The sequence below is a fragment of the Podarcis vaucheri genome (genome assembly GCF_965113315.1).
Source record: "Podarcis vaucheri genome assembly, chromosome: Z".
NCBI classification, from domain to species: Eukaryota; Metazoa; Chordata; class Lepidosauria; order Squamata; family Lacertidae; genus Podarcis; species Podarcis vaucheri.
In genome coordinates, this window is record NC_138758.1 from 49,297,819 (window position 1) to 49,322,897 (window position 25,079).

General features: G+C 46.2%; 2 protein-coding genes across 2 annotated transcripts in view; one reads left to right on the forward strand and one right to left on the reverse strand.

The window, feature by feature from the left end:
• The window catches only part of CIZ1 (CDKN1A interacting zinc finger protein 1), a 36,310-nt gene extending 24,267 nt beyond the window's left edge, over positions 1-12,043 (forward strand). Inside the window, exons 11-15 of the mRNA XM_082208730.1 lie at positions 1,051-1,164; positions 4,594-4,800; positions 8,140-8,197; positions 9,518-9,639; positions 11,381-12,043. Of these exons, the coding sequence (XP_082064856.1) occupies positions 1,051-1,164; positions 4,594-4,800; positions 8,140-8,197; positions 9,518-9,639; positions 11,381-11,641 (762 nt within the window). The 3' untranslated portion in view covers positions 11,642-12,043. The remainder of the gene's footprint in view (positions 1-1,050; positions 1,165-4,593; positions 4,801-8,139; positions 8,198-9,517; positions 9,640-11,380) is intronic.
• Positions 12,044-17,559: 5,516 nt separating this feature from the next.
• Positions 17,560-22,438, reverse strand: BBLN (bublin coiled coil protein). Its single transcript, XM_082209036.1, has 3 exons — positions 22,276-22,438; positions 18,146-18,885; positions 17,560-17,792 (listed from the first exon to the last, which is right to left on the reverse strand). Exons 1-2 carry the CDS (start codon positions 22,370-22,372, stop codon positions 18,692-18,694), a joined length of 291 nt encoding a protein of 96 aa, XP_082065162.1. The 5' UTR covers positions 22,373-22,438; the 3' UTR covers positions 17,560-17,792; positions 18,146-18,691.
• Between the last annotated feature and the right edge of the window lie 2,641 nt (positions 22,439-25,079).

Genomic DNA, 25,079 nt, shown 5'->3' on the forward strand with positions numbered 1-25,079 from the left:
ACCCCCGCAAGAGACGGGAGTTGCCCCCTCAATCCCATATCGTCCCGTCCCAGCCAGAGGACCTCTGTCTTCGAAGGATTTAACTTCAACCGGCTCCCACGTAACCATCCAGCCACAGCTTCCAAGCATCTGATCAGTGTGTCTGGGGCCGAGTCAGGATGGCCATCCATCAACAGATAGAGTTGGGTGTCATCGGCATACTGATGGCAACCCAGCCCAAAACTCCGGACAAGTTGGGCGAGGGGGCGCATAAAGATGTTAAAAGGCATCGGGGAGAGAATTGCACCCTGAGGCACTCCACACACCAAGGAGTGGCGTGATGACAATTCCCCCCCAAGCGCCACCCTCTGTCCCCGACCAGAGAGAAACGAGCGCAGCCATTGAAGGACTGTGCCCTGGATCCCCACGTCGGCAATGCAAATGCTGCCCGAAATAAATCTCTAGATTGGGCTAAAAAAATACTGGTTGAAAGAGTTTTGAGTTTAGCTCCTTGCTTTCTTCCTGCTTCTCATCCATCAGCCACCAAGGCCTCTTTATCAGTGATAAAAGAAAACCTTGAATAACTCACCTTCAATAACTTTGTCAGTTGGCTAATTCCTGAATTGCTAGTTCAGTTCTGTTAATTTGGATCTGAACAGAGACTATACTACTGTGTCCCACTGCAATTGTTAATTTACTCAGCACTGCTAAGGTGTTCGAGTTATCACAAATTACTGCTGTTATGAACAGTCCTTTTGCATACATTTAAGCTGCAATAATTACAAGTTTCACAGACTGTACTGTTGGAATTCCATTGCCGTGTAACCCCAGCCTTTCTGTTTCCCCCCTTCACATCCATGTGCATGTAAAGGTGTCCTCTGTGCATCTAATGAGATGGGCTTGAGCTGATGCTGTTATTTTTTTAAAAAAATCTTCCTTTATATATATCCTGCACTTCCTCCCGAAGGAGCCTGGTATTTAAGGTGGCATCAAATCAAGTGTGCTTGAAGGCTTCCTGTTAGCAAATGCCACATTATTTCCTACCTGTCCCCCTTTCTTTTCTTATCCTAGCTTGCCAAACGCTCCCTCCGACCCTTTTGCATGGCGTGCAGCCGGCACTTCAAGACCCCCCGCAAGTTTGTGGAGCATATGAAGTCTCCAGAGCATAAGCAGAAGGCCAAAGAGGTAAGGGCAGCTGTACTTCAGGGAAAATGGTGGCAGTTGGGATGAGCTAGGTAGGACTTTGGCAGGTGGGCAGAGGGCCATGTGCCTGCTGCAGAGCTGTGCCTCAGAAACATCAGAGGCCCTGGCAGGTTTTAAGGGAGGGTGTTAGCTCAGTGGATAAAACACCAGCTTTGGGTGTAGAAGGTTCCAGGTTCAATCCCTGGTAGGGCTATGAAATCCTGAAAATGAGAGAACCGCTGTCAGTCAGTGTTGACTACAGTGGTACCTTGGGTTACAGACGCTTCAGGTTACAGATTCCACTAACCCAGAAATAGTACCTCTGGTTAAGAACTTTGCTTCAGGATGAGAACAGAAATTGCACAATGGCAGCAGGAGGCCCCATTAGCTAAAGTGGTACCTCAGGTTTAGAACAGTTTCAGGTTAAGAATGGACTACCGGAACGAATTAGGTCCTTAACCTGAGGTACCACTGTACTGAACTAGATTGACCGGTTATATTGTCTGACTCAATATAAAGCAGCTTCCTTTGTTCCCAGACTTAATTGTCCATCTGCTTTAATATTATCTACTGTGACAGGCAGCAGCTGTCTAGGACAGTGGCTCTCAAAGGGTGTGTCGTGTGCCACACTGGTGTGTCAGGAGAAGGAATCGCAAGTGTGGCAGGAAAATTCAAGGACAATCAAAGAAACATTTAAACATTTCACTGTCGTATAGTATGAGATTTTGTATTTGCAGAATATGGGTAAATTTATTTTCAAAATGAGAGCAAGAGCATCAAGTGTGTAGGAATGATTTGTGTTCTTATGTTGCTGCCTTGTTTTATACTTTCTGGACGTCCCGTGGTCATATTATAAAGTAGTTGTGTTCTATGTTATAAATCAAGCACTGCTAGGAGTCCCCCCCCCCCCAAGTATATTTCTTACCAATAAAAAAATTGGAGTGGCACAAACAAATTTTTATTCTTAAAATGTGAAACTTAAAACCATGGAGAGACTTGGTCTGAATAGAGACATTGGATTCTTATCTCATTTTTAGCCATCTCACCCCTTGCTTTTCCCTGTAAGACCATTGCAGTTGTTAACAGTCGTCAACAGGTTTACCACACCTATCAGCCAATCACCCATTCCCACCACCCTTCTGAGTAATACCCTCTCACTATATATGAGGGTCTGGTGACTTCTGATTGAGTGTATCTGAAGAAGTGTGCATGCACACGAAAGCTCATACCAGTGACAAACTTAGTTGGTCTCTAAGGTGCTACTGGAAGGAATTTTATTTTTATTTTGTTTCAACCAGAGAAAACAGTTTGAGAACCACTGCTCTAGGGTCTCTGGCAGGGGAAGGTCTTTCCTGTCACTTTCTACGTGGCCTTTTTTGTAACTGGAGATGCTGGGGATTGAACCTGGGAACGTTTGGAAGAAAAGCAAGTGTCCTAGCACTGAGCTATGGACCCTCCCAGGAGAATATGCCGTCTGTGGGCTTTATGGCCTGTAGGTGCACAAGACTGCAAGGACTTGTGGGTTCTCTTGCTGGGACCCTGGCCTGTTTACTTTGATTAGATTTTTTACTTGCCCCTTTGTGGTAAGGGTCCCAGAATGGGTTAACAGCAATATAATCTTCTTTGGCCATCACTTGTGGCCGAGTAAGATTGTCTTTCATGAAAACTGTCTTAACAGTGTATCTGTAAGTGACTGTGGAGGCCAATTCTGGATCCACACAACCTTCCACAGTGGGGACATACGTTTCTGGGTAGGAGTGGATCACAGTGAAGGTTTGCCAAGTGTGCCTTCCTCTTAGCTCGTTTCTCCATTTCATCCTGAGTTCCAGTGTCTTCAAAGCCCACGACACCTTTGGTAAAGGCTGTTCTCCAATTGGAGCATTCGCAGGCCAGTGTTTCCCAGTTGTCGGTGTTTATACTACATTTAAGCTGTCATTACCTGTCATGGGCCAGGAGTCACCTTCACCCGCTGAACAGCATCCTGGAAAGGGAGAAGGCAGAGTGACTCCACCTGCAACTGATTAACCTCCAGTGACACAGAGGAGAAGGCATTGATGAGAACCAGCTGGCTTCAGCCTTCTTAAACAGAGCTCTCAGCAGACAAGAGTTTCCATCTGGACTCTTGGCTTTGTGATCTAAATAGTCTGACCACGTGGATTGCTGCTTGCCCAACCCTCGGAACAGACTTGACTTCGTATTCTGACTCTGCCACGTCTGAGACTCTTCCGTTTGTTTGGCCTCACACTCTACATGCGGTTGCTAGGCAATGCGACTGACATTACACCAGCTTCCTAGGGTGGTGGAACTACTGAGAGAGTACCCCGCTGCCCTGGGAAATATTAACACACACCCCAGAAAAAAATGTCTACTGTTAGTCATCCTTGGGCTATTCCAGGAATGGGAAACCTGTGATGTTCTAGGGGTTGCTGGACTCCATGTCCCATCAGCCCCTTCCAGCATGGCCAGTACTCAGGAATAATGGGAACTGTAGTTCAAGAACCGGTGGAAGGCTACAGGCTCCCTATCCCTGGGCTAGACCAAGCTTCTGCCAGTCAAACGGAGCAAGTGGATTCTGCATGTTAGTTTCACACTTTATAAACGTTGTTTTAGGCTGTTTTGTTTACTTGCCCCTTGGTGGGGTCCGTGTGCTAATAATAATAATAATAATAATAATAATAATAATAATAATAATAATAATAATTTATTATTTATACCCCGCCCATCTGGCTGAGTTTCCCCAGCCACTCTGGGCGGCTTCCAGCCAAGTGTTAAAAACAATACAGCATAAAATATTAAAAACTTCCCTAAACAGGGCTGCCTTCAGATGCCTTTTAAAGAGAAGATAGCTGCTTATTTCCTTGACATCTGATGGGAGGGCATTCCACAGGGTGGGTGCCACTACCGAGAAGGCCCTCTGTCTGGTTCTCTGTAACCTCACTTCTCGCAATGAGGGAACCACCAGAAGGCCCTTGGCGCTGTATCTCAGCGTCCAGGCTGAACGATGGGGGTGGAGACGCTTCTTCAGGTATACAGGACCGAGGCCGTTTAGGGCTTTAAAGGTTAGCACCAACACTTTGAATTGTGCCTAGAAATGTACTGGGAGCCAATGTAGGTCTTTCAGGACTGGTGTTATGTGGTCTCCCAATCACCAGTCTAGCTGCCGCATTCTGCATTAGTTGTAGTTTCTGGGTCACCTTCAACGGTAGCCCCACGTAGAGCGCATGGCAGTAGTCCAAGCGGGAGATAACCAGAGCATGTACCACTCTGGCGAGACAGTTCGCGGGCAGGTAGGGTCTCAGCCTGCGTACCAGTGTGGAATGCCATTACACTAGGGAGTGCTGGAAGTGGGTGGTGGGAGTTGCCCTTTGATCCTGGCCTCCTAAGAGACTTGTCCTTCCTGTCTCTCACCCTCCCTTTGTTGTGTCTGGCCAGGTGAAGTTGGGGGAGAAGGAGCAGGCTGGGCCAGAGGATTCTGAGGAGCTCATAACAGTCGATGCTGTTGGCTGCTTTGAAGATGACGAAGAAGAAGAGGAGGAAGATGAGGAGGAGGAAGAAGAAGAGGAGCAGCAGCAGCAGGGAAATGCTGGAGAAGAGGGAGCCTCTGGACAGCTGGATAAGGAAGAGTCTCTCATCAAGCAGGTATGTTTTCCAAGAAGGAGTGCAGCAGTGGCTGCATTGAATGTGCCCAACTGGCAACCGAAAAAGGCTCGTTTGGTTGCTACAGTGACACTGGTTGCATGTCACTCAAAATCATGGTTTTCTGTTCCTTTAGCACAGTGTTTCTCAACCTGTAGGTCCCCAGATGTTGTTGGACTACAACTCCCATCATTCCTAGCCAGCATGACAAGTGGTCAGGGATGATGGGAGTTGTAGTCCAACAACTTCTGGGGACCCACAGCAAACCATAATTCCTAGCTTGGTGTTACATTCAAACTGGGTCATTGTAGATTGCTTCCCACCAAATCAAAATATGAAATCCTGGTGCAGGAATCATGGTTTCTTTTTATTGTAATTTTTGGTATGCTTTAAACATATTTTATATAGGTATATAGTTTTAATTCTATCAATGCTTAATTGTTTTTTATTGGTTTTTCTATGTTTTTAGCAAATCTTTAGAAAAATAAATCTATAAGCCCTGTTAGGGAAAAAGGCCAGGGTATAAATAAATATATTATCATCATTGTTTGGAGCACAACAAACCAACCCCTGAATTTGGATGTAACACTAAACCATGCATTATTGTTTGCTACTCGTGCTATAAAAAGAGCTAAACAATAAAAGTATCACAAAAATAACAATTATTTAAAACATGCAAAAAATTAAAATAACAATAAGCTAAAAACAAATTAAAACTTGGATCAACTTTCTAAACATCTGGGTTAGGCTTGTCGGTAAACATTCCTTTTTTTTTTTTTAGCAGACATCAAAAAATATAAAGTGAAGGCACCTTCTTGATATCTTGATAAGCAGGGAGTTCCAAGGTGTGGGTGCAGCCACACTAAGAGATTGACTTCTTACAAATGCAGAATTGGAATTCCATATGTGGTAAGGTGATATCATAGGTCCTAATTGTAACTGAAAGGCCAGGGTGAACAGGTTATTTTTTTCAGTGGTGACAGAAACCCATCTAGGTTGGTACCAGGTGACCCTATGAGGGAACCGCATTCCACAGTCATGGTGCCACTACTGAGAACACCTTCAATCTGGGAATTGTAGCCTAGCAATATCTTGAGAGCACTAGGTTGGCTGGCTCCTTCTGCTTCAAGACATTTAAATTCTTCTTGGTCTCCTTTCTGGCCCTAGTTGGACCAACGTGGCCAGTTAGCACTGGTGATCATTTGATGTCTACTGACTGGGTCCCGTCCCCCCCAATGACCCCTGAATTTTTGAATTTTATTGATATTGATGCTGCATTTTATGTTGTGTTTTATCCTGCTTTTAAGTCGCGTTTTAATCAATGTTTTACATTTGCTGTTAGCTGCCCTGAGCCCAGTTTTTAAACTGGGAAGGGTGGGGTATAGATAATAATAATAATAATAATAATAATAATAATAATAATAATAATATTCAAGGCTAGGTGCAGAGGTCATTAATTGTCCAGTCTCACAGAACAGGCTGTCCACGTTTATCCATTAGTGCTGTAGCTTATCAGCACACCTGGTGCATTTAGGGCATTGTGTTTCCTGGTCAAGTAGCTTGGTATACATTCATGCTTTCCGCCAAGTAATGGAGTGCAGTGGAAGCGCATCTTAACACAGAAGCTAGGTTCCAAAACCAGTGCATAAGGTAAAAATCACACAGAGCCCAAATTACTTTGGATTATCTCCCTGGTCTGGGCTGCAAGGGGCCACTGCTTATTTGCAGCACCTCCCTCAGTCCCTGGTCCTTCCTTGAGCAGGAGATGGATCAGTGGAGATGGGAGAGGGTCTTGCCCACCTTTGTGCTAACTGCCGGCTGGCAAAGTGTGGCGGGGGGGGGGGGAGCTGCATGGGGAGGCCTTTCCTGTGTCTCCACAGTCTCCCCCAACTTCTGCATGTGTCTGCGAGCGACCAGGTCGGTGGGAAGAACGTTGGTGACTTGTGGAATTCAGTTCACCACACCTCATCCAGTGTGATTTACCAGCAGAGTATGTGGAGCCCCAGCAGAGTCTAGAGATTTCCTGCTCTTAGTGGAACAGCTTCTTCCAGAGTCCTTGGTTAAGGGGGAAAACTTCTCTCCCACAAGGTTCAAAGACAAGACAAAGCCAGACACCTCTGTCTACTAGATATAGTGCTCCTGGTCTCTGAAGTAAAGATACATGTGCAGAGAGACCCACTATCACCATGCTAGCTAATGCTGCTGTGTAAAGCCCACAGTTGCTTCTCCTGACTTCCACAGATTCAGAGTCAGACCGTGACAGCAAAGAGGGCAGGACATAGACAAGGTATCATGAAAGCAATGCCCTAGAGAGGATTATACCCGTCTCTACATTCCTGAACCAATGGCAGGGGGAATAACTCAACAAGTGCTGGTGTTTTGTTTTTGTTTTTTTACATATTTCTTGTATGGTTATTGTCCAGAATAGTTGGATTTGTAAAATAACCAAGCAAGTATTAGAAATCACCCCAGAATTGGCCTTACTAAACATCTTCCAAGACAACAATGCCCATTTACACCACAAAAAACTCATAACCCACCTACTTTCAGCAGTCAGAAACATCATAACCAGACATTGGAGAGACCTGTCAGGAGTAAGCATGGACCAATGGTACCAAATAGTATGGGAAACAGCCCTACTAGAAAAATTAACCAATAAACTGAAACTGACACGGGGACAAACAGAAGAAGACGCCTTCACCCCGGTATGGCTTCCCTTTATCACACACACAGCCCAACAAGACAATGACAAAAATCCACCAACAGCATACGAATCAATATGGCTAACCTGATCCAAAACACCCACCCACCCCACTCACACACGAAAACAAAGACCACCACAGCCAACCACAAATCAACAGCCACACCCTAGGCCAACCCCAACCTCTCTCACCACCAAAGGAACACAAGCGAAGAGGGGGATTTCTTCCAATTCTGGTTCTGTGATTTTGTGAAATGCTCTCGTGACCTCAGCTTTAGTTTGAAGAAGAAGAAGAGGAGTTTGGATTTGATATCCCACCTTTCACTCCCTTTAAGGAGTCTCAAAGCGGCTAACATTCTCCTTTCCCTTCCTCCCCCACAACAAACATTCTGTGGGGCTGAGAGACTTCAGAGAAGTGTGACTAGACCAAGGTCACCCAGCAGCTGCATGTGGAGGAGCGGAGACGTGAACCTGGTTCCCCAGATTACGAATCTACCACTCTTAACCACTACACCACACTGGCTCTCTGTTTGCACAGGAGCTTCCCTTCACCGTGGAATGGATGACCCTCGTTTGGGGTCCCTTCCAACCCCACAATTCTCTTATTCCCATTTCTTGTTTCCATGCATGTTGGGCTGAAGGAAGCAGCACTGGAAGATTCTGGAGGGAGTGAGGAGTACTGTCCAGATACCATCTATGGTAAGGAAACCATCATAATTGCTGCTGACTTGGGGCTTTTTCGTCTTATTACTTCCTGCTACTACAACCCCTCCATATTTATGCTTTCTAAACTAGTATTTTGCCATTGCTTGAAATCTTGTAACTACCCTAGATTTAGAAATTCATTATAAAACAGGGACACTAAGGGCAATAGGCCCATAGATAACCTGTTTTTACTTTCAGGCCAGGCTCTTACAGTAGCTAATACTCAGGGAAGGATTTCAAAGTAAGATTCCCAATAGTTTTCTTTAAAACAGCAGATATTTAAGCTTTCTCTTTATTGTTATTTCTTCCTCCTCCAACACTGGATATTCTTTAAACCATTATTTTAACATAGCCAATTTTGTTGCGCGATAATAACCGTTTATTCTGGGTGCTGCCATACCGCTGCTGCTGGTGTTTTTTATACAGAGTTTTGGGCAGCTACCCTAAGTGGTTTTTTGTTCCATATGAAATGCTGTATCAATCTCTGCCATTTTGACAGTATTTCAGATGGAATACTAATGGAATGTTTAGGAGTATAAATAAATTCTGGGTAGGACAGTCATTTTTACAGTAAATACTCTCCCATACCATGAGATAGATAAGGAATTCCAAAATTGATTTCTCCCAACTCACAAAACAGCTTTTGGTGATTAGTCTTTACTATATATTCAAATTTGTTTGTAACCTATATTCCAAGATATCTAATTCTGTGTTTATTTCTCCACTGTATTTTGGTTATCCATTCTTTATCTTTCTTTCTGTGTGTTCGTGTGGGGGGGGGGGTTGTGGGTGTGTGCACCCACTTTGCACTTTTCTGTTTGTTCCAGTTGCTGCCTGATTATCAGCTGTGCAACTGGACTACAGTGAGCAGAAAGCGCTCTATTAAAAAAAAAAATGCTTTCCTTGTTTAACAAGAGCAACGTTGCCTTTTAAAATATTAAATAAATAAATTCCCCTACCCATTTTCACATATGCTGTAAGCCCTTGACTTAAACAGGGATTGCGTTTGGGGGACTGCGCCTAAAGCCAAAATCGCACATAGTCAAAGCACATTGGGTGCAATGCCAGGTGGGATTGCCAAAGTCCTTTTTCTCAGACACCCAACCCCTTTTCTGCCTCTTAATTTTATTTATTTATTATGTTTTTGCTAATCACATAAAGCTGAATGTTCACAAGTTAAATGCATGTAAGTTGTGGGCTTCCTGTATTTATGTATCACACGATGCTTTATAAGGGGGGCGGGGAAGAAGGTTTTATTAATTCATTTTGGTTCTGTTCAGTGTGATCTGTGACTTCCCCTCCCTCATTTCACAGGCCTGGATTTTCTGGTTCCTGTGGTAGGCTTCCTCTGCCGGCTGTGCCACAAATTCTGCCATAGCGACTCTGCTGCCCAACTTGCCCACTGCAAATCCCTGATGCATTTTGAGAATCTCCAGGTGAGACCCTCTTCTGCCTTGGTTCCTCCCATCCCATGTCTGTCTGCTCTGCCCCCCCCCCCCGGCTCCTTCTACGCCTTTAGGCTCCAGGCTTCATAATGCCTTCCTATTACTCCCCTGCAGTCTTGCCCCCGCAAGCCTTCCCTCCAATGCCTGCTCTGTGCTTCTAGATTAGTACCTGTCCCACTGGCTGACAGTCCTGCTGTCCCATATGGTCCATTCCATCTGCTTTCCCAAGAGGAATGGTCCTTCTCTCCATTGAGGATCATGGCCAACTGCATGTGACCAAATGGTTTATAAGGCGTTGATTCCAGACTAAATTCTCTATGAGACAAGTTAGTTGTGATTTAAAGTAAAGGTAAAGGGACCCCTGACCATTAGGTCCAGTCGTGACCGACTCTGGGGTTGCACCGCTCATCTCGCTTTATTGGCCGAGGGAGCCGGCGTACAGCTTCTGGGTCATGTGGCCAGCTGGACTAAGCCGCTTCTGGCGAACCAGAGCAGTGCACAGAAACGCCGTTTACCTTCCCGCCAGAGCGGTACCTATTAATCTACTTGCACTTGACGTTGTGGGGATTCGAACCGCCGACCTTCTGATCAGCAAGTCCTAGGCTCTGTGGTTTAACCCACAGCGCCACCCACGTCCCAAGTTGTGATTTAGGTTACGCTGAAATCAATGATGTGGCAGCTGTAGCTTTTCCTAAAGAGCAGAGACTTTGCATACAGCACTTGCATGTTTACTGGCTTCTGGGATTGAGTGCTGTAATGCACAGACCATGGGGTTGCCCCTGAGGAATGATTCGGATTTCAGGTTAACACAGTTCCCATTCTCTGTTCAGACTAGTCTGAGTGTTTCTACTTTACATTGGACAATGTCAGTAACTGTCAAACTTGTTATGTGTGATGCTACCCATTAGGCAGCAAATATCGTACAGTGGAGAACTGGTGCATATTTCATGCTAAAACCTGAAAAACTATGCAGCAAAAATGCACAACCAGTTCTGCAGTAAAAGGTAAAGGTAAAGGGACCCCTGACCATTAGGTCCAGTCATGACCGACTCTGGGGTTGTGGCGCTCATCTCGCTTTATTGGCCCAGGGAGCCAGCGTACAGCTTCCGGGTCATGTGGCCAGCATGACTAAGCCGCTTCTGGCGAACCAGAGCAGCACACAGAAACACCATTTACCTTCCCGCCAGAGCAGTACCTATTTATCTACTTGCACTTTGACGTGCTTTCGAACTGCTAGGTTGGCAGGAGCAGGGACTGAGCAACGGGAGCTCACCCCGTCACGGGGATTTGAACCGCCGACCTTCTGATCGGCAAGTCCTAGGCTCTGGTTTAACCCACAGCACCACCTGCGTCCCAGTTTTGCAGTACCTACTATATAAATTTGGTCTTGCTTGTCACTAAGTCAAAGGGCCCTGAAGGACCCTGAAGTCCTGACTCCCCAACCACTGGAAATCTTACTCAGCACCACCTCTCTTCTACACTCCCCACGGATTTATCTGAAGCCATGAGGACTAGTATGCATCTTTGGTAAAAAATAAAGCACAGTGCTGGGTTGCGTTCCCCTAGGACTGCATCAGGGCCACTGGCTATCAAGGGTAGAGACCCTCTTGAGTGAGGAGTTGCTCCCAGTTGCTGTTGCACAGGTTTGCCCACCACACGTTTGTGGGGTGGCATCCTCACATTGGGGACCAGATTACGAGTAACCTTGAATTCCTTTTATATTCAATTGCAGCGGTACAAAGCCATGAGACTCCAGCCTGCTACTGCATTTGTGGACAAATCCAATAATCCCCAGCAGGAGCTGAGTGGCCTGAAGACTCTGACTCCGACTCCTCCTGCTGCTGCTGCTCCTCCTGCTGCTGCCATTGACAAGATGGATTGTAAAACAGAGGCTCCTAGTGTAGGAAAGCAAATTACAGTGTTAATGGAAGCATGTCAGTCTTCAGGAGAAGAGGCTTCCGCTGCAGATCAGAGTCACAATTTGAATAGATGATGTGTGTGGAGCGCTGCCCATCGTGGAGGAGGTGAAAGGGCCATCTCCCGGCTGCTAGCAATGGTTCCTTGGGGAGACAGGCCGCTGCTGCTGTAGGGAAGGATCCGGACTTCCTGTGAAGGTGGAAGAGTTCCATGGTTGAAGGGAGGGTCTCGGGAGATGCTGGAGCAAGTGCATCTGCAAAAGGCTGAGGCCAGGGAAATGAAGCGGACGCCCTCTTTTCATCACAGCTGGTTGGCTAGGTAGAGGGTCAGATTAAGCTGCCTATTTGGTGGCGGGGGGGAGCTTAATTCGTTTAATTTTTTTTCTTTTCCTGGAAAAGCCTTATTCCTTTTCTGTCCCCCCACCATCTTTTACCCCTTGTCATCTCCTTTTAGAGAAATAAAAGTATGCTGTAGTTTTGTTGCTGTTTTTGTTCTAAAGGACTTAAGGGTGGGGTGAATCCATGGCTTTGCATGTCCACTTGCTAACAGGATTGCTGTGAGCATTTCTCTTCATGGCAATTCTTGAACCCACTGGACCAGGAAAAGCACTCTGTAGAGCAGCCTTTCTCAACCTTTGGTCTCCAGCTGCTGCTGGACTACAACTCCAGCCATCCTTGACTACTGGGACTGCTCACTAGGGATGGTGGGAGTGGTGACCCAACAACAGCTGGAGACCTAAGGTTGAGAAAGGCTGGTGTAGAGAATTTGAAGTCATTTAAAGCACCCAGCGTATGATCTTCCACCTCATCTTCCTGCTTTTTAATAGAGCCACTAAAATATTTTGCATTTTTTTGCAAACACAGTGTGGGGGGAAAGCTGGGTATTTGAGGAATATGTGGCCCTCCATTTGTTAATTGGATCCCAGATTATTGGCTGGGGCTGATGGGACTCCAGCTCTCAATAGAACCTGGTGTGTCACACGCTCCCTTTCTCTGATCTCAGATGTAACTGACATTTGCATTTTAAGCCAATGTTCATAGAAGCAACTCATGATATCTCAGATTGTGGGTTCGAGCCCCACATTGGGCAAAAGATTCCTGCATTGCGGGGGGGGTTGGACTAGATGACCCTCATGGTCCCCTTCCAGCTCTACGGTTCTATGTTGTTGTTTTTGCATTACATTGAAATGGGGCTGGATTAGAATAGATCCCACTGAAACAGAACACCCACAGAGGCTTTTTCCATAATCACTCTTGATTTATTAAAAGTTGCATCTTTAGAAACGTTGGAGGTTATTCAGAGTAAAATTGGTCTTTGAGCTCTTATCATGAGATTACAGTGATAATTAGAAATTTCACAGGCTTAAAAGGGTGACACTGAGTTAGAACTTCATAGCAACAAATTGACATCATCCCCGAGTGCAATGACTGAAGAGTCCGATCCCGTTGTGATCCGGAAACATTGCTAATGCCATCGGTTGTTGGACCTCAACTCCCATCATGCCTGACCACTGGTCCAGCTCACTGGGAATAATGGGAGCTGTGGTCCAACAACAGCTGGAGACTCGGGTTAGAAAAATACTGGTCCTCTGCAGGCAGTAGCTTCTTTGTAGAGTAAGGATGAGGAACTCATGTCCCTGCAGTTGTTGCTACTCTATAACCCCCATCATTCCTGGCTGGGGCTGGTGGGAGTTGTAGAGTCCAAGAGTAGCTGGAGAGGGCTTCAAGTTCCTCCTATTCCTCCTCTTGAGCCACAACCAGGAATTACTAGAGAAAAGCGGGCAATGCTTTTACACAAATCACTAAATCAGGAGTGTGCCACCCAAGATTGGGGGGGGGGGGCAGTGAAATACAAACAACAAATGGAGGCCAGATGCAACATACTCCATACTTAATCCACATTTATCTTTTCTTAGAAATAGTAAACCTAACCATTTTGGTAAACAGTGGATTCGTTTAGTACAGCTTCAGAAGATTACAAACATGTCAATACCATGATTCAGCTGAAAAAGACTGGTCCTAAATATTCTTACTGCAGAGTACACCCTGTTGCAGAAGGTATCTGTGGGCCATAGCCCAAGTTCTGGAGGACCGCTTAGTTTCTTCTAGGATTATTGCAAAGAATACCTGGTGTTTTGGGCTGCAGAAGTGCCCATCCCCAAGCAGGAGTGATGACCCAGCAAGGGGAAAACAGTCGTTTCTCCCTCCCCATGCAGCCATGCTGGATAAGTAGACAAAACATCTAAACAGTTGCAGCAAAATTCTGAAGCAACTGGGTGGACTTTATAGCAGGGCTGGGTAGTCATTCACTGCAGCCTTATTGACCACCTTCTGGCCAGTACTACCTGTATGTGTTGGGATTCTTCATGGTAATGGGGTTCCCAGCTTGGGGGATCTCTCGGCTTTCCTGATCGCCTCACTCCCAAGTAGTCTGAGGACCAGCCTGAGCTTGGTGGCAGAGGTTTCTCCTCAGGATTTAGGGGAGGCAGGCTGTAGATCCACAAGGGAAGGACCAGGACGTGGATCCATGTTCAGAGGTCTGAGGCCATGACACTAGCTTGGGTGGACCTTGGTTGAAGTAGCATGTTAGTTCTACAAATGAGAAATTTTGTAACAGGGTAGATAAATAGGATCATTTAATTGTTTAATTGACAGTTAAGTTGTACAAGGAGTACACAGGTTAATATTAAATAATGGAAATAAAGGACCATGAGCCATGCAGTTAAATTCTAAATTGGATCCGTTGCTTTACCATTGTGATGGGGAACCTGCAGTCTTGCAGATGTTGCTGGACTCTTTTTTTTTCCTGGGCACACTCCATGCCGGCTGAGGCTAATGGGAGCTGTCCAAAACATCTAAATGGATATCAAATTGAGGGAGGCTGCTATATAGCAAGATTTCATAAAGACATTTCATAAAGATAGATGAAAAAGGAAAGCATGCCAAATATACGTATACACTGTCTGACAAAAAGATACAAAGCCTAGATGTAAGAACGAAATGGCAGTATGAATAATATACACTGTTGAGTTGCAAATTTAGCTTAGTTTAATTGGACGTGGGTGGCGCTGTGGGTTAAACCACAGAGCCTAGGACTTGCTGATCAGAAGGTCGGTGGTTCGAATCCCCGCTACGGGGTGAGCTCCCGTTGCTCAGTCCCTGCTCCTGCCAACCTAGCAGTTAGAAAGCGTGTCAAAGTACAAGTAGATAAATAGGTACCGCTCCGGCGGGAAGGTAAACGGCGTTTCCGTGCGCTGCTCTGGTTCGCCAGAAGAGGCTTAGTCAAGCTGGCTACATGACCCGGAAGCTGTATGCCGGCTCCCTCGGCCAATAAAGCGAGATGAGTGCCGCAACCCCAGAGTTGGCCACAACTGGACCTAATGGTCAGGGGTCCCTTTACCTTTACCTTTTAATGGTCACATTTGCACCATTGCTTAGGGGAAAACATGGAAAAAGTAATCAGTAGGAAACTTAATTTAAAAAGAACAATGACTGAAACCAACCATACCCACAGCTTTATCACCAAGCTGTGGTGTGTCTTAATTTAAAATCAGTCTGCATATTTAGTGATGTCAAGGGTCAGCAAGCAGCACTGAAAAATGTATAGACACAACTGATGACGTGTGCGGGCACTAGTAAGAAAAAAGGTCAACCAGAGGCATCTCTACCACTACCCTATAACTGAATTCAGTGGGACTTGCTTTGTGGGACTTAGCTGTGCGCGCGCACACACATGCACACACACACACACATATATATACAGATGAAGAAGAGTTGCATGGCCTGTTTTGAATCTGTGTGGGGCAGGGCCTGAGCTCAATGTTGGAACATGTGTATTTTATTCTGAAGGTCCCAGCTCAGTCTCTAGGATCTCCAGACACAGTGCAAGGCATCCTCCCATGTTTTGCATTTTTGAGAAACATGCGTTCTTAATATGTCACATTCCTAAATAAGCAAGTGTTGCCACAGGGCATCTCAGTGAGGCTGAGCCCCTGGGGTTGTCTCCAGTGTTAGCCGTTAACTCAGAGTAGACCCACTGAAAGTGATAGCTATGACTTCCCTAGCGACATAAATTCCAGTGGGTCTGCTCTGAGTAGAACTTACTTGGACACAACCATTAAGTTGTTTGTGTTGGTCTCACCCTGCAAAGCGCAGGCCCAGGAGATCCCTCCCACCCACCGTCTAAATCTGAACAGAGTCTTGCTTTATATTACAATATTTCCTAAAGCCTGTCCATGCCAAGCCAGACTCCCCAATCCTGATCCCTTGTTCAAAATGCAGCAAGACGCTATCTCCCACCCCAGGCCAAAAAATGGTCTTATATTCAGTCTTTTGGTTGCAACAACAACTTGACAGCTCAATTCGTATTCCACGTTAAATGGCAGGGCTCCCATTTGTAACACCGCAATTTTTAAACACTTAATAACTGTGTGATGTTCTATTAATATTCTCTGGACCCAACCATCACTTGTGGGCTTGTAGTTGGGGTGTTTTGAGTCATGAGGATAAACCACACAGCAGTGACCCTTTTTCACAAAAGGGAACCAAACACTCCTTTTTGCCTCTGGCCAACTTATTTTACGAGGGAAATGAATGATCCTGCCTATCTCATGACTGATTTTATTGCTGAACAAACTATGTTTCCTTTCTTGATTGAAACAAAATAAAATAGTCATACCTCGGGTTATAGACACTTCAGGTTGCGCGTTTTCAGGATACAGACACGCCGAAACTCGGAAGGACTGAAACGGGTTACTTCCGGGTTTTGGCACTCGAGCAGGTATCTTTTGGTATCTGAAGAAGTGTGCATGCACACGAAAGCTCATACCAATAACTAACTTAGTTGGTCTCTAAGGTGCTACTGGAAGGAATTTTTTTATTATTTTTTTATTTTATTTTGTTTCGACTACGGCAGACCAACACAGCTACCTACCTGTAACTACTACTTTCTTGCTAAATGGATGAGATGAGACAAGGAAGGAGCTGCCCTTGACAGCTCAATATCAAGAGCTGTTCTCGCCCACCCCCCTTAATATAAATGTTTGCTTCCAAAAAGGAAAATAGGATTTTAAATCAGAAGCACTGCCCATCATGGCAAACAAGATACAACTCCACAATGTGCACATCCACATTGTAAACTTTGGCTGCTTTTAAACCTGTTTATTGCCATCCCTTTGGCAAAGGAATTATGGGTAATCTGGTATGGGTGCCAGTCACTCACTGCAGTCTATTATGAAATGAAGCAGGTTACTGAATTTAGAATTCTGCACATCCAGCGACTGCTATACCAAAGAACTATTGCCAGGAAATAAGCCTTGCAATGATGAGGATGTTTGCCAGTGCAATTGCCAGCCCGGAAAGCTCATAAACTGTCATTCCCCGCTCCTCATTTAAAGGTGTTTATAATAGACAGAGGTCTAATAACCAGGGCCGTCTTACCCATTAGGGTTAGTGGTGCCCTGCGCCACAGCACCCACCCATCAGGATGCCCAGCAGTGGGAGTCCGGGACCGATCGGGAACAGCTGTGAGGGCATGCTGGGCAACAGCAGCTCTTCCTACAGCCAGATGTGTTCTCTTGCTTCCTTCTCCCTCCTGCCCGCCCCGCAGCAGTAGCAGGGAGGATGGGGAGGGGCACCGAGAACGTCGCCCCCAGTCCCTTCCGTTGAGAAAAAAGGTGGAGGAGGGATCCATTCAGATTTGGGGTGGGAGGGGAAAGCTATGGGGTGGTGCACTACCATTAGGACTCAGTTCGGATGGACTAGAGAGCGTACTCTCCATGCAGTTGGTTAAAAACAAACACCAACGAAAAGTCATTTAAAGACGGGAGCGGGTTTTAAGGGCCTATTAGATTCAGCAGGGCTTACTCTCAGGTAAGTGCAGTTAGTTTTGCATCCTTTTTAGGTTCAGGATGTCACTGCTTTACACCCACACCCACCCACCCAATATTTGAAAACGTCATCTTTGTACTTAAACACAAAATGGCCGGGAACTTCATTCTCTGTGTCTTTATCAATTTATTTAAAGAACAACAAACTGGTGATCGCTTTAACTTTTTGATATGTGTTGATTTGAATCATGAGGATGAATTAGAAGAACAGCTGAGTCTTGAATGAGTCTTGCTTTGGAATTGAGGACTTCACTAGATCTTCTGCCTTTTCATTTTATTTTGTGCTAAGGGCTTATTAGAGATAATGTGTAAGCGTGGTGTCAGCTCCCTAAAAAAAATCCTATACAGTGGTGCCTCGCAAGACGAAATTAATTCGTTCTGCGAGTTTTGTCGTCTTGTGATTTTTTTCGTCTTGTGAAGCACGGTGTCGGAAAAGTTTTGGAAAAGCTTCAAAAATCACCAGTCTTTAAAAACCTCAAAAAAGGCTACCACACCACATTCTATGAGTTGCTCCTCGAAGTCAAGTCGCAACTGTATTAATGGTGTTAAGAAAAAGGAAACAAACTTGCAAGACGTTTCCGCCTTGCGAAGCAAGCCCATAGGGAATTTCGTCTTGCGAAGCAGCTCAAAAAACAAAAAACCCTTTCGTCTAGCGAGTTTTTTGTCTTGCGAGGCATTCGTCTTGCGGGGTACCACTGTACGTGCTCTGGGAAACGGGGGGTGGGGGTGGGGGTAGGGCCGCCAGAGGGATCTTTGCACCACAGCACCGGATATGCGTAAGGCGGCCCTGCTAATAACCAACAATTTCTGTCAAAACTAAGGAGACTTGTTTCATGTATCTCATCATGGAACTACTTCTAGCCAGACAGAACTAGGGGCTAGCAACCTTGGGAATCAGATTTTCCTCAAGAGTCCTCCAATTCTTGACATGGTAAATTCATCCAGAAAGGACACGGCTCAACGTAAATCCTGACGTGTGATTCAGCTTAGACCTATCCAGTTCTTGCCCTCTACCCTTCACAAACAAGCAGACCCCGTTTCCTTGAGAGCTTAACAACATAAGCAGCCATAACCACAACTCCGGAGGAGAGGAGAGCAGGTAGGAGATATTTAAAACAAACACACGAACCAAAAGCACCTTTTTCTACTCAAACTAAGCCCATGGTGAAGGGGAGGTCCCACTGGAAGCAGCAACCATGTGCCTACACCTCCTTTTATCCCACATAAGGTTGGTGGACATTAAGTGTCTGGCTCAGGTCTCTGCGTGTCGTTCTCCCCATCCTCGCCTTCACTCAACTGCTGCAACTCCAGGCGCGTCTGACGGTTGCATTCCAACAGCTCCTTCAAGCGAGCGTGCAGGTGGTCGTTCTTCTCCTCCAGGTGATCCAAACAAGAGTTGATCTGGTCCAGCATAGAATTTATAGCTGCATATTCTGGTTGGGGAAAGCAGAGAGAGAGAGGGAGTAAGATGACCTGAGTACAAAAATCGGACCTTTTGTTCTAGCATGAATTGACAGTGCAAAATTAAGTCAGTAGCCAGTGGCACCCACAAACAGAATAAGACCTGGGTTCAAGGTCCATATCAACCAGAGAGCTGCTAATTCAGGGGTGGGGAAGCCATTTCCCTCTTTAATTCTGCTGGACTACAACATCATTTCTGCAGGACTTGGCATCTTTCCGCAGGGCCTGCAAGACAGAGCTGTTCCGCCTAGTCTTTGGTTTGGACTCAGTCTGACCCTTATGTTTCCCTCCCCTTATGGTTTTGACTTTTAAAATGAGGCTGCATTTTAAATTGCATTTTAACCTGTATTTTAAATTGTGTTTTTTTTTCTTTATTGTGTTTTTACTGACATTTCATTGGTATTAGCCACCTCTGGCCGGGGAGGACAGGGTATAAATAAAATTTATCATCATCATCATCATCATCATCCCAATGGGAGTCCATCACTTGGGAGGCCACAGAATCCACTTGAAACAGGTTGTCAGGCAGGCAGGCACAGAAAGACTCAACCATGGGATTTAACTGAATAGATCAAATCAACAAAAATGTACACATGTGGGGGGGGGAAACAGTTTTAAACTACTGTACTTGCAGCAAACTGCAGCTGTACTTGTATGGAAAATTATTCTAAAGTGTTTAAATCTGCCCTGTTACCAGGCAGAGACTTTAAAGAAAAAAAATGATTTAAATAATTTAAATCAATCAAACTGCCTCTGGGGACTTCAGCTCTAAGAGCCACAGCCAATGGTAAATGGGTATAGGATTGTAGCCAGAGTTAGACTTGTCCTCCAAACATGCACACATCTGCTGCGCTAAGAGTGAGAACAGTCAAGCTAAGACTTTCCCCTGATGTGATATCTTTCCATCTGAAGGGATTTGGTAGAGTTGCATGAAGTAAACCCTTCAACAATAGGAGTCCCCAACCCTGTCAGTCTGAAGATCCACTGCCCAGACATAGTTTGACCAGACTATTATTATTTATTCTTTAAACTTCATATAAGGATCACAGGACAGTTTACAATACAAAAACACAGAAATGCATAGCCTAAAGGTAAAGGTACCCCTGCCCGTACGGGCCAGTCTTGCCAGACTCTAGGGTTGTGCGCCCATCTCACTCAAGAGGCCGGGGGCCAGCGCTGTCCGAAGACACTTCCGGGTCACATGGCCAGCGTGACATCGCTGCTCTGGCGAACCAGAGCCGCACACGGAAACGCCGTTTACCTTCCCGCTTGTAAGCGGTCCCTATTTATCTACTTGCACCCGGGGGTGCTTTCGAACTGCTAGGTTGGCTGGCGCTGGGACCGAACGACGGGAGCGCACCCCGCCGTGGGGATTCGAACCGCCGACCTTTCGATCGGCAAGCCCTAGGCGCTGAGGCTTTTACCCACAGCGCCACCTGCATAGCCTAGTAGCAAACAAAAACAATACCACCACCCCTAGTCCATAGATTGTTCAGCCATAGGCCTGGTAGAAGAGGTATGTTTTCACCTGGTGCCTAAATGCATGCAATGAAGGCTCCAGGCGAGCCTCCCTGGAAAGAGCATTCCACAAATGGGGAGCCACTGCAGAGAAGGCCCTGTTCTCATGTTGCCACCCTCTGGACCTCTTGTGGAGGAAGCACACAAAGAAGGGCCTCAGAGGATGATTGCAGGGTCCAAGACTGTTTATATGAGGAGAGGCAGTCCTGGAGGTATGGTGGTCCTGAGCTATTTAAGGCTCCATAGGTCAAAACCAGCACTTTGAATTGGACCTGGAAACCAACTGACAGCTAGTTCAGTTGGGCCAGGATCAGTGTAATATGTCCAACCGTCTTGCCCCTTGAGCAATGTTGCTGTTGAATTCTGCACCAGATTTCTGAAGTTTCTGAACTGTCTCCAGAGGCGGCCCCACAGAGGCAGCCCCAGGTATAATGCTGACCTAGAAGTTACCAGAGCACGGACAACAGAAGTTAGGCTATCCTGGTTCAGATAGGGGAGCAGCTGTGTCAGCAGCCGAAGCTGAATAACTAATAACTCTGTGAATAACTAAAACGAATAATGAAGCCTAGAAATCAGTAGGAATGGCTCCAGATTTGTTAATAATAATAATAATAATAATAATAATAATAATAATAATAAATATTATTTATACCCCGCCCATCTGGCTGGGTTTCCCCAGCCACTCTGGGCGGCTTTCAATGGAATATTAAAATACAATAGTCTATTAAATATTAAAAGCTTCCCTAAACAGGGCTGCCTTCAGATGTCTTCTAAAAGTCTGGTAGTTATTTTTCTCTTTGACATCTGGTGGGAGGGCGTTCCACAGGGCGGGTGCCACTACTGAGAAGGCCCTCTGCCTGCTTCCCTGTAACTTGGCTTCTCACAGTGAGGGAACCGCCAGAAGGCCCTCAGCGCTGGACCTCAGCGTCCAGGCAGAATGATGGGGGTGGAGACACTCCTTCAGATATACTGGACCAAGGCCGTTTAGGGCTTTAAAGGTCAGCACCAACACTTTGAATTCTGCTCGGAAACGTACTGGGAGCCTGGACATAGTAGTTTTCTACAGGAAGGGATTATTGTTATTTAATATTGAGGAAAGCTAGACTATGGGGAGCCTGTACTTGTATGGTAAAGAGGCACAGTTCCTACAGGTTACTCAGCGAGGCTCAAACCTGCTTAACTCCTAATGCTGCAATCCTATACGTGCTCTGTAACGTAAAGGTAAAGGGATCCCTGACCATTAGGTCCAGTTGTGGCCGACTCTGGGGTTGCGGTGCTCATCTCGCTTTACTGGCCGAGGGAGCCGGCGTACAGCTTCCGGGTCATGTGGCCAGCATGACTAAGCCGCTTCGGGCGAACCAGAGCAGCGCACGGAAATGCCGTTTACCTTCCCGCTGGAGTGGTACCTATTTATCTACTTGCACTTTGACATGCTTTCGAACTGCTAGGATGGCAGGAGCAGGGACCGAGCAACAGGAGCTCACCCCGTCGCGGGGATTTGAACAGCCGACCTTCTGATCAGCAAGTCCTAGGCTCTGTGGTTTAACCCACAGCGCCACCCACGTCCCGTGCTCTGTACCAGGGGCCAAATGCAGTCTCTCTATCTGACCATCAGGACCCTCCCCGGACCGCACCCCTCGAGAACCCCGCCTCACCCGCTCCTTGAGCGTTTTTTCATTGGTCGCGACGTGCCCTTTAATCTGACGACGACTCTTGATATGACTGAAGGCTTAGAAACTGCGCTGTCAAACCCAGCCAGCGATCTAAAGGATGGAGGGCTGTGTTGAAAAGGGGACATCGCGGGAGGGGGGCGCTGCTGCTTTTGGAAGGCTTATCAGTGTTACCTGCCTCTCCGAAGCCACTGTGGTCCTCGCCGTCCTCCCGCTCCTCTTCCTCGCCCCTCCCCAGGCTCAGGTGCGGCTCTCCATTGGGGCCTGACATCGCTGCCCAGGCGAGCACGGAAATCGCCTCCCAGGTTTGCAAAGCAAGTGGGTGTGTAAGGGGTTAAGCCCCGCCCCTTACTTCCCGGATGGAACGCGAAGACGCTGTTGCAAAGGGACGAGCCACGCCCCCTTTTTCCCACGCTCACTGCTTTCATTGAGCCCTCTAGCTAGGGCTTTTCAGCCTTGACGGAGCGGGTTAGAAGGAGAACCGAGCTGTCAAAAAGGAAGTAAACACCCCAAGTGTAAAAGTAAATAGTGTGTGTGGGATAGTACGTATTTTAAGTGGCAAGCTATATCCACTTTCAAATCTATATTGGATTTGAAACTGGTTTCACGTCCGTGCGTCCCCCACCAACAATTTAATTTTTATGGGGTTTCATTTTCAAAAATACAAATGTTGCTGCAAAGAAATACAAATTTGTTTGCATATGCTCACAGCAACTGAACGGAGGAACAGCAATCCAAAGATAAGTTAGCAGAAATTTAAAACTAAATACTGAATTTGCAGACAGTCATTGGAGAAAACCCGAGCAGTTAATTTGCAATGTGACGTGTTATGAGGTATGATGTTAAACTGGAGAATACAGAAAAGCAATATTTTAAAAACTGTCGGTATTCTGGATTTACATGTTTCACTTCACTACTAGTTGTGCATACCTGAATTAAAACTAAAAAATAATAAGGAATGGAGGAGAAGAAAATGATGAGGGGGGCGGGAGAGGAGGTAAAATAATTTAGACATGACAGACTGCATTACGCACTGCAGGTACTGCTCTGCCACATGCTCCATCATTCGTGTAATTGATAAAATCATACCAAACCACATAGAAATTGCCGTGTTTCTTTTGTCCTCTTGCCATTTTAAATTTCTGTGTCTGTTAGAAATTGGTTTCATTTATGGAATTCATTATAGAATTTTCATTTCATTTATTCATTTGTGTCTGTTAGAAATTGGTTGTTTTTAATTGCATGATTTTTTTATTTGTTATTGCTTGTATTTGTTAATTTTTTATGCTGTCCTTCATCCAAGGATCACAGAGGTTTAGCCAGGTGGGACAGGGGGCACTGGGCGCCATGCTGTGGGGGGCAGCACTTATCATGGGGCCTGCAGTGTGCCCAAGCCACACATCTCTCCTGATGTGGAAGTCAAAATGCTTGTGTCCACCTGCAGCCTCCCACTCTACAGCTGCAGGGGAGGCGGCACTAAGTCTCCGCGCAGCGCCCCCTGCCTCAGCTTACCCCATCCAATGGGCAGTTCACTCTTCCCCTGGGCGCAGGGCACAGGGCACACACACCGACTACCCTGGGCACCTGAGGGCTAGCTACGCAGCCGCAAAGTGGATAAGGTAATACTGAAAACAACAACACACTTCTTCCCCAGTTTTAAAGACCATGGATTGCTTAATTAGCCAAAGGTCTGGGAGAAGGCTTGGCGCCTAAATATATGTAGAGAATGTGCCAGGCAAGCCTCCCTGGAGAGTGTTATGTACTAAAGTTCTCACCCTGGGCCAGCAGGGGGATACTGTAGATAGTTCAGGTCCACATATGCAAATAAGGGATCGAAAGTGATGTTCAGTGATTGGATAGTTACAGAAAATGGTTGCTGTTGCATTCTAATGGAGCTCTATATAAGCAGACTGGCTGAACCCTTCAGTTCAGTTCTGTTCTGGCCTGTGAATAAACAAGAGCTGTTTGAAGAATCGCTGTGTCGTCTGATATGTTCACCCACAACTTAACAGTGGTGACGAAGGTGGGATGGATGGACAACAGAGCACAGCCAGATGCAGCCACCCTCTGAATGAGGAGCCAACACAGAAAAGGCCCGTTCTAGTGTTGCCACCCTCGGGACCTCTCATAGGAGGCACACAAAGAAGGGTTTTCAACAGTGGTGTAGCGTGGGGGGTCAGGGGGGGCCGGCCGCACCGGGCGCAACATCTGGGGGTTAGGGTTAGGGGGCGCAAATCCACGGCTTAGGGGGCGCAAATTACTTGCCTTGCCCCGGGTGCTGACAACCCACGCTACGCCACTGGTTTTCAATGATGCAGGGTTCAAGTTAGTTCATACACAGTGGAACCTCGTTTGTCAAACATAATCCGTTCCGGAAGACCGTTCGACTTCCGAAACGTTCCGCAAACGAAGCGCAAAGGGCAGTTGGCAAAGTTAATGCAGAAGAAAAGGGGGGGGAAATGCAGCAGAGGCCGTTTGACTTCTGAGGCGTGCTCGAAAATGGAAGCAATTACTTCCAGGTTTTTGGCATCCAGAAACCGGAACGTTCGACTTCCAAGATGCTCAAAAACAGAGATGCCGCTGCATTGTATTTTTATGCAATATATTGCATATTGATTAAAACATTGGTTTTAATTATGATTGCACAACATGCAGTGGTAGCAACTCCTGAGAAGTAAAATTTCACTTAGTGAAAAGTTAAAGCAGATTAAAGGTGCTTTCAAGGTGTCACTATTGTGGGGTGGAGTTCAATCACCTGCTGGCAACTTTAGGTTGTCTTTGTTTATTTTGCTCATTCCATCTATATCCCACCTCTTCCTCCAAGGAGCTTGGGTGGTGTCCATGGTTCTCCCCCTCCTTATTTAATTCCCACAACACAGGGTGGGTTAGGCTGAGAGGTAGCAACACACCCAGTGAGCCTCATGGCCAAGGAGGGTGTGGAATTTGAACCCTGGTCTCTCAAATCATAGTCTGGCACT

Coding starts and splice junctions, on each gene's coding strand:
- BBLN (XM_082209036.1), bottom strand. CDS start 22,372: ATGTCAGGCCCCAATGGAGAGCCGCACCTGAGCCTGGGGAGGGGCGAG. Junction 18,886..22,275: donor CAGTGGCTTCGGAGAGGCAG/GTAACACTGATA, acceptor TTCCCCAACCAG/AATATGCAGCTATAAATTCT.